At 41.2% G+C, this 9864-nt stretch overlaps 1 protein-coding gene across 3 annotated transcripts in view; it reads right to left on the bottom strand.

Moving 5' to 3' along the window:
- Positions 1-275: 275 nt before the first annotated feature.
- The window catches only part of SATB1 (SATB homeobox 1), a 100998-nt gene continuing 91409 nt past the window's right edge, over positions 276-9864 (bottom strand). For 2 of the 3 annotated variants that reach the window (XM_054708083.1, XM_028129759.2), the window contains exons 10-12: positions 4337-4540; positions 3661-3756; positions 276-2023 (exon numbers count right to left, since the gene is read on the bottom strand). In XM_054708083.1, the coding sequence (XP_054564058.1) occupies positions 1526-2023; positions 3661-3756; positions 4337-4540 (798 nt within the window). In that variant the 3' untranslated portion in view covers positions 276-1525. The remainder of the gene's footprint in view (positions 2024-3660; positions 3757-4336; positions 4541-9864) is intronic. The other variant, XM_008153436.3, reaches the window with a different exon arrangement.

Below are 9864 nucleotides of genomic sequence, written 5' to 3'. Positions count from 1 at the left end.
GATTTATGTTTTTGCCAGCGAGTCTTTAGACCATCCTGCTATCTGTTTATTAAGCAAAGTGTTAACCCCAACAGGTTATGATCTTCATAGTTAAACTTTAAAAAGGAGCATGTGTTTGTGACTTAAATTTACAGTGTTTCGAGTGACTTTTCTTTTCAATTGCTCTTTTAAGAATCAGTAAAATATCATCAAGAAAGTATGAACATGCACCTACCCGAGAGGACCACCTTTCACTCTGGGAAGTTACTCCACATAAGCAGACAAACCCTACCATGTCATACCATACAAACAATTTTAATTGTGTAGTTACAGTCAATAACCACTCCTAGTCAGAATATTTCTGCATAAAGAAAATTGTGATACACGTATAAAAACAGCCAGCTGTAACAAAATAGCTGGTGTTTTCATAGCCATAAACTCATAAAAAAGAAATACACCTTTATACTGAAATTTTATACAGATGTAGCTTTAAAATTGATTGTAAACCAAAGGAAGACACATTGCAAACATCAATTATTTTCACATTAATTGCATAATTTTCTAAGGTGATCTATTAGTTTTATTTACCTAAGCTTATTTGCATGATAGTAAAAATTGCATACAACAATAAGAGTGAAGCTTATAGTATGAATTGCTTGGATAACATAGAGCACTTTTTATAGGCAACTGTGTAAAGCACATTTTCTCTATTTAAAACTTTTAAGACACTTTGTTTTACTGCCCATCAAAATACATTTATAAATAGAAAAAGAATCAGTATGGTAACAAGAGAAGCAATATTACATTTAACGGAAACTTCCAAAAAATTAATTACAACATGATGCTGCAGGATCTACAAATAAATAATGAGGACTAAACTGTGTTTCACATTTTCTTTTCATTTAAAAAAAATTATGTAACAATGAGAATGAAAAAAAAAAAAAATTACAGCGAACTTTTATTTCCAAAATAAAAACAAGTTTGAATTACGGCAGTGCCATATAATACAAGGCATTTGTTGGCATATGTCATCTTTAAACTGCATTCCACAGTCTATAGTTCTTTTGTAACATACAATAGAGTAACAAACTCTTTTTTTTTTTCTTTCTTTTAAAATAAGGGGCGAGTTTCCAAAGATCAGTGTGTGGAGTGTTACAGAAATAATGAAAGGAAGGAAATCATAACCACAGACGTTATAATGCTTGTTTGAGGCTCCAGAATCATCATCATCATTTTTTTTAAAAAAAAATCACTGGTATCATGCTGACGGGGGTACACACCTCGGTGCGTCCCGAGAACACAAATCTGAACTTTTAATACCAAACAATCCTCAATGCTTCACCTGGGGCTGCCGAGCAGTTTGTAAATCAGGGGAAAACACTTGGTGCAGTCTGTCTTATCCCCCTTCTCAGCTTTCCTGTTTGTGCAAGTTTCTGAAGCTTCGTTGGCCACACCACGAGCAACCACGGTTTCTGCGCGCGCACAGGTGGGGTTTCCTTGTGTTCAATACCAGTGGCAATGCTGCCTGAAAAGAATACTGTGTGTCTCAGTCTTTCAAGTCGGCGCTAATGTCCGTGTTCCCTTCCACCGCGAGCTCGTCCTCCAGCTTCACCGAGAAAAGGGTGTTAGCGTTTTTGTCTTGCACGCTCTCTTCTAGATCCTTCAGCAGCTCCTCCTCTTTGTATTCGGCCACGTCCACCTCGAGGCCGGCGTTGTCCTTCAGCTTGCCGTGGTGCTTGAGATAGTACCGCTGGTTCTGAAAGAACTTGATGATGGTGAACTTGGGCAGGTCCAGCTGGGCGGACAGAGTCTGGATGGCCTCCTCGTCCGGGTACAGGCCGACGTCTTGGATGAAACTCTGCAGGATGCCCAGGGCCTCCACGGAGATCTTGGTGCGCGGCCGGGGCTTCTGGCGGGCGTCGTCCTCGGCCTCGGCCGGGGAGGCCACGGTGGGCTGCCGCGGGGGGAGCCGGGGGCCGGCCGGCTGCTGCGCCTGCGGCTGCGGGGGTGGCGGCGCGGGCTGCTGGGGCTGCGGCTGCGGCTGCTGCGGGAGAAGGAACAAGCGGACAGTCAGACTGCGCTGCTCGCCCACCTGCGCTAGAAGCAGCTAGAACTGCGGAGCCCATGGTTTGGGGGATGATCGCGCGCCTGGCTTCTGGGATGGGGGCAAAGGCTCAGGCCCAAAGGCAGGCCAGCGCCAATGACCCCACAGCATTCGGAAAAATATCAAAATGATAGTCACTAGGAAGGAAGGACTGGGGTTTGGGGGGGGGGGGGAGAGCGCTACTGGGCCTCCTTCTCAGAGGTCACCGGAGCCTCCCTAAACCCCGATTTTCGGTCCGGCTCACAGAAGTGAAAACTCAGCGCTCTGAAAATGTGAGCCAGAAACTTTACCAGAAGTTTGCACATCGAGCAAAGCCAAGGATGATGCAAATAATGAAGAAAGATTTCAAAGGCATTGTAGAAAGGTGAGGCACAGAGCCATGAAAAGAAATGTGTTTTGCCCTCTGTCATCGGGGAGGTAAAACATGGAGCAAGATTCGGAAGCTGTATTTACATTGCAACCAAAATGGCTAGTCCTCCCCTCTTCCTCAGCTTTAGGAGTCCAAAGGATTTTTGAGATGCTCACGTTTGTGAAGTTCCTACCAGACAGTCCTGATTTCATACACAATGTCTTACCAAATGGCACTAGGCTGACACTGCGCGTTATTTTCTTATCGAAAAATAAAGGTCCAGTCCACCGTTAGCGAACTGTTTGGTCTATAGTGAACTCGGATGTGACTAGGATTAAAATTCAGTGTACACAGACACTTTCTCATGATGAGTGCCTGTATGTGTGCTGTGATTGCCATACACAATTACACAGAACAAATGTGCGATACAGGCACGTAACTGTACTGGCTACCCATAACTTATCAGCAAAGCAAATCAACCCAAGTGGGCAGCAAAATATCAGAAATTCATACGGTGCCTACGCAGTTCCTTTTATCCTCTAAGAAGCAATTAAAAAAAAAAAGATTTACATTTTCAAACAAGTCCTCCTTTTATTACTTAATGTATAATCTTCCTCTTTTTTGTTTTCGCTAAACAGTTTTTCAGGCTTTCGGGATTATTTTAGTGCTTGATATCCTAAGGGATTCTCTTTTTTCAATTTATCTTGAATACATATTCAGGGATATTTTTTTCCTAGTGGATGGATAACCCTGTTATTGTTTTTAGCTACATATATGTATTTCCCCCCAGGAATGCTCAGAAATAATGCAGGTGATTCACCAAAGAGAGTATAATTTTAGGACTCTGGAAGGCAATGGCATTTTTCCTTAAAGGGGAAAGCTAGAAACAGTTCCCCTTAGATTTAACAAAAATAAAGTTATACAGCTCAAGTTCAATTTCAACATACTTCCTAAGCAACCGAGGCCCTAAGAGCACCTACGAAATACCTGACCCCAGAGTTTTCCAATCTGAATTCATGGGAGAGTTCCCTCCGTCGGGTGAAGGGAGACGAGTCCCTTGACATGACAGCTAAGTGCAAGGCTGAGTCTGTGGGCACAGTGGTCTCAGCCCACCGCCATGGTCAGTATGTCCTTTAAAAGTCTGACTATCCTGACCAAGGGAGCAGGTCTTTAAGCCACCCCATCTGTGTCCCTCTCTTTCTGGCAAAGGGAACGTGTGCCCGCTCACCTGAGGAGCAGCACTGAGCCACGGTGCAGGGGTCAGCAGGCCGGGCAAGAAAACGCCTCTAGACTCTCCTTTCCCAAGGGTGGAGGGAGAGGGGCTCTAAAGGAAAGACAAACAGACATGACTCACCCCTAACCTGTGTCCTGTGAGGGTGTAGGGAGGCAGCTGCAAGGTGAAGGAAGGGCCAAGGAGCAGGGAGCAGGATTCCATTTAGGTCTCCCTCCCCGCCTCCTTTTGGACAGGAGCCAAGGCATAAAGTTGTGATTCTACAAAATGCCTCCACAGAAAACAGCCATAATTCCTTTCCTTGGGTGCAGTTTAGGTACCAGTTGTTTTTAGAGGTGGTGTGTTTTAAAATTCTGGTTTTAAAAAAATTTGAAGAAGCTCCTACTCACAAAACCACCCAATTCTAACGACGACTCACTTGCCAAACAAGAAGTGTAAAAAGGGGGTTCCTGCCACTTTGGGGCTGGGGAGTGAAGGGAGAGGAACACGAAACACATGTTGGAAAAAGTGTTAATTTTCCTCTCATCCCCCTGGGCAAGACGGCAGCGTATCACTCTCTCTCGCTAAAAAGCCCGTGCGTAGACTGCTGGGAAGAAGAGAAACGCTAATTTCCCTGCTAAGCTGGAAGCTCTGTTTACTGAGTGCGATATTGAATTGGCCAAGGTAAACGAACCTGAATCTGCTCGGCTGGAACGTGGATGATGTGGGGCGGCCTGTCGCCATGGTGATGCACCGCGTTGCTCTCCTGTTCATATATGGCATCGCGTTCTGGCTGAGGAAGACTGAGGAACCTTCGGATCATGGAGAGGTTCTCCCACAGGGTCCTGTTTTCTGGAGAAGGATCTTCTTTCCAGCGTAACAGCTCACACAACCACCCCTTAGAGACAAGGGAATCATAGGTCAGCTCATGCAGGGCAGGTGGGGGGGGGGGGACGCACTGACAATTTCCATCAGGAGCTTAAAATGGAAAGGGCCTGTGAAGTTAATGTTTTTCATAAGCTCAAAATACTCCAATCTGCTTTAAACAATTTTGTTAAACCTCTGAGAAGAGCTGTGGTTGTCAAAAAGACAGGATCTGTTTCCAATATACGTTCAGACTTGCATCTTAAAAGAGGGTAATAGTTTTCAGACTCCAAGGGCAAGACACATTTACCCTTTGGGGCTTTGTGATATGTGCAACAGGAGAGAAACGCCAAGCTGGGCGCGCTTGAGTCTTGCCCAACTTTCTTGTCTCTTGAGTGGCCACCTGAGGTTCTGCGGGTATGTAAGGAGAGCTAGGACAGACGTATAGAATAAGGATTTAAAAAGGATGTCCTAAGTTTGGAATTTTTGCTGTAGAAAGGACATTAGGTATGGATATTTGTGTGTGTGAAGGAGAGGAGGGATGTGTGCAGCTGTGTAAGAATTTTGTCCACTATAGAAGGCAAAATGACTAGACGGGGCATTAGAAGAATTCTCAAGGAAGAACTTTCCAGAGAGAGAACTTGGGAGTCCTGCTTTTCTGCCCGTTGCAGTATACTGTGATTTGCCAGGCAACCATTTTAACAGATTTCCTGAGCAAAGAGTGAAATATCAGATTATCGAGAACTGAGTGGTCTGACGCAGTACATTGTCCAACCTTTTCTAATCACCATCTCAAACCTCCTTTATCTTGGCTGCCATGATGGACATGAAGGAATGGGGTGGAGAGGAAGGGGGGTATCCCACCCAGACCCCCTTCACCAGCCCAGGCGACCACCCCCAGTTGCTGTGCTGCCTGCGTAGAGCTTAGAGCCACACTCTTTTCTGGATAAAGGTCTTGGAGGCATCTTACCTGGAGATGCCTGGACAGTCACTCCACTTCCTCCCTGGCCCCCTCGCCCAGGGTGACCATGCCTGGCTGACCCAGTGGTTCAGAGTCTCTGTACCTCAATGTACTGCTGTTTTCCACAGAGGAATTCATTCTTTGGAGATGACCTTATCTCCCCTTTACCTGTGACCCCTCTTCCCCCTATCCTCCTTGCTCCTTCCAAGTCCCTCACCAAATCACGCGCACCTGACTCCCCATCTCAGGTTCTGCTGTAGGGAACGTGGCCTAAGACACAGGGGCTTCTTGAAAATTTCAACTAAATCAGTTGGATGTGAATGGATCGAGTACATTTTCTTTATTATCTGATTTTTAGGATGAGCCAAGGAGAAGGTATTTTTGTCTTTTGTTTTGCTGGTTTTTTGTTTTGTTTGTTTTTAATGTTGCCTTTGGAATGAGAATGGTTTTCCTCCCTTTCTTCTCAGCCTGAACCACTAGAGAGAAAATTCTCTTTCCAATTGCAGTATATAGTGGGAAGAGGCAAGGCACACTCTCCCCAAAATGGCCTATTTGAGAGATTTTAGAGAGAACTGAGACATTAGCTTCCCAAGGCCCATCTACTAGCCAAGGGTGACTGCTGCTAACCCCCAGGAGACCTACCAATTTTTCTGAGAGAGCTTTGATTCGCTACTCAACAGGTCTTTTAATTAAACAAATATGTACATGGGGATGGTCACGCAATCATGCACTCATTCAATGCCACCGAATGCATAAAGAGTAGGCAGTAAACTGAAGATGTGCCTAAGAGAATATTAGCTAAATACAAAATAAGAATGCTGATTACAGTGTCATTGAACACGCTTCTCTTCTAACCTTGGCAATCCTATGTTTATTTCCAGAATAATATGATATGTCATATTTTAGCTCTATTTATGTTTGTACATTGACTGGAAAACTATATTTTAGTACTTGAAATATTTGAGACCCTGAAGATGATTATTTAGTGCTTCCTAGCAAATATTTGCTATCTAGAGTAAGCCATGAAAATACTTTATATTTTCCTACATCTAAGCTATTTCTTTACACTTTACCTCTAAGTTTTGATGCTGTGACGGTTTTAGATATATCTTCCCATAAGACTGAATATTAACTACTAGAGGCCCGGTGCATGAAATTCATGCACTGGTAGGATCCCTAGCGGCTGCCAGCCAGGGCCTCCCTCCCTTCCCCTAGCTGGCCGGCCCCCTGGGTCAAACTACTGGAAGAACTCCGGTCAAGGGGACAATTTACATACTATGCTTTTATTATATAGGATTTACTTTCCTCCTCCTCCTGTCTCAATTCTTCAGCGATGGCAATTGACACCACCCCCCCATGCCTAAACACAGCAAATACTATAATTTTATTTATCTTTCAAGAGATGTTAGAAATTTCATAAAGATGCTGTTTTGTTTTTTTACTTACTAGTAGCTAGTCTTACATTACTGCAGTAAGTGCTCAATATTGAGATTCTAAGAATTAAAAAAAAAAAACACTAATGCTTACAACTAAAAATTGCTAAAAGTTAAATTAAGAACGATTCATGTAAGAAAAGCTTCTTGGAGAGAGCCGAAAACTCCAATCATTTTCAAATCCTTTAGAAACTTTTTCATGCCGAGATCAGTTAGCACTTGGATATATGTGAAAAAAACATGTGGATCACAGATGTTCTCTGGAAAAGAAAATCATTAGTTCTTTTAAAATGGCTAATAATGATAGCTAATTCCTAAACAATCACATTCACGCTGGTTTCACAAATATTTCAGAGAAAGAGCCCCGACTCATTCAACAAATATTTGCTCATATTGTCACTTGTGTGTCTCTATACTTATGAGATAGATCCTTATTTTTATTAATTGCCTATGACTAACATAACATTTCCAGTAGTTTGCTATTAACCTCTGCCCTTAAATAATACTTCTAATTCCTTATCTAAGAATAATTTGATGAATTATAAGTTTGAAGCATGTCTCTGCTAGCCTTTCAAGAAACACGGTCATTTAAAGAGACTGAAATCAGATGCTTCTTAGAAAAATATTTAACGGTGCAGCTGGGAACTGTTAGTTCTACAAGGATATTGCAAAAAAACAAAAACGGGGTTCTTTCCTTGATGTGCGTATCTCTTAAAAAGTAATGGAAAACAGATATTCTGACACGCTAGTTCTCTGTCAGCAGAGAAAATAATTTGGCTCATCCCCAATCCACACTGGCAAAATAAGATGAATTTTTTCTAATGCTATTTAAATGCCTTGGAATATTCTGACTACCTCAAATTCTATGGATTGAGATTCTATTAACGATGACAGTAATCTAATCTATGTTTTGCAGAAAGTGACTAAAAAAGCCAAATGCTTTCTAACCCTTTTCTAGATCACTTTTCCGTAAGTGATATTGTTAGAGCATACAAATTGGGGAAGAAAACGAACATGTCAGAATATTTGTAATATTTAGCAAATAAAAAATAATGATTCCCCTAAGTACTGTATAGGTTTTAAAATGATAAATTTATAGATTTTCTTGGTAGAGGAGAGATGAGGAATGAAATGCAGTACTAGGTTGCAAAATGTGAACATAATTACATTTTTAAGAGAGGTCTCTGAGACTTGAAATATTTTAAGACCATAGGCCGGGGTAGGAAACTACTCTCAAAATTAAATTCAGTGACAACTGTTCCAAAGAGTGGAAAAGAGAGAAGACGAAAAGCCTTCAAATAATGATACCGATCCATTCTCAGGAAACCAAAATGGCACAAGGAACAACCTAAACTTTAAATGTAGTAAATTTGCCAAGCAACATTACACTGCATATAAAGAGGGCAAAATATAAACAGTGGCCACATGTAAATAAATTAGTAAAACTTTCAGGATGTTACTACTTTTCAAACTGACAAAGTTTAATTTGACACCTTCTGTTCTAAACCCTTTGTTTCTATTCAAAATCACGCCTTGAGCTGTTGCTATCAATCACAGAGCTCCCCCTATTACTTAAAAAAACTGGCATGGACCCTGAATAAGCTGAAAATGCCATGCAGATGAATTCTGAGATAATATGTTCAAACCTGTTATATACAACACAAATCCTGTAAAGTTATGTATTGTAAACCTACATTTATTGAGAACTAAAAGTCTTAAATCCATCTGCCACAAAGGAAATACTGTTATGTACTTTATAGTAACCAAGAACCATCTGCAAATGTCTAGCCACCGTAAGCAAGAAACTGGTGCAAAGGATGCTAATGCTAAGATTGCACGAAATAACATTCTTTTGACTGGATTTGGTTAGGGGCCTATTAAAGAAATCTAAAATGGAGGGCGGGGGAAAGGAAGAAAAGGAAGAGAGAAAATGCAGAGTGACTGCCAAACCAGTACTGACAAAAAAGCAAAACAAACTCAATTGACAACACAATGGCAATTTATTATGGTCCATGAAACACACGACTGTATGCTCATTTTAAAGGAAAAATTAGCAGTTCTAAACTCAATATTCTAATGATGTGCTTTACTGACAGGATCTTGTTGTACCACATTTAAATAAAAATCCTGGCACCTTCCTCTCTCAGCTGCTAATTTCCAACCAAACTCAACCCCTGATTTCCACTCTTGTCAGAACAGTTAATTCAAGTCAATTCACTTCTAACATTTTAACGGATGAGGGGTGCAGGATGATGTTCATGTAGTAAGGAAAGGAATCTCATTTCACGAATGAATTTATTATTGTACCTATAGGGTCTCACACATAAAAAGAGAAACCTTTCAAGGCCTGGCCTGTGATAAAGCTGGGAGCATGCAACACAGTTTTCCAGGGGAAAATAGGCTTCCCATATTCTCTGAGGAAAAAAGTCATTTACTACAATATACAGATATGTATATATGATCATTCTATACATATGCATTTTGAACCCAAGAGCTTTAACAAGAGAAAGAAAATGACAAATAATTCTTGCTACAACTAAGAAGGAAAATACATTTTAAAAAACAGAATGGTAATTTGAGTTCTAAAAAGCAAAACATTTTATAGCCTGTATTTACCGCTCCCCTCACCCCCCATCTTTTATGTGTTATTTGCAGAAGTATTTCGTTCCAATCTCTCGGGCTCATTGCATAATAATATATGATGTTAAAAGAAATCAATCTAAATAGGGAGGTATTTGATACAAACATTTTAGTGGGAAGCATGAATTACATTTTAGCAAGTAGTAGGAACAAGGATTAAGTACATAATCCATTAAACAGTACTTCTAGCACACAAAAAAAAATCAGCATTGTAGACGAAACTACACCAGGCATTTTGAATGAGTACATTCTGAACAACAACTAACTATAAAGCTAGCAAATTATCATTCAGCAAATAATGTTCCACTTTTAAAAGAACCTGTA

Source organism: Eptesicus fuscus, chromosome 18, assembly GCF_027574615.1.
Source record: "Eptesicus fuscus isolate TK198812 chromosome 18, DD_ASM_mEF_20220401, whole genome shotgun sequence".
In the NCBI taxonomy this organism is placed as follows: Eukaryota; Metazoa; Chordata; class Mammalia; order Chiroptera; family Vespertilionidae; genus Eptesicus; species Eptesicus fuscus.
This window is presented reverse-complemented; position numbering and strand designations above follow the sequence as displayed.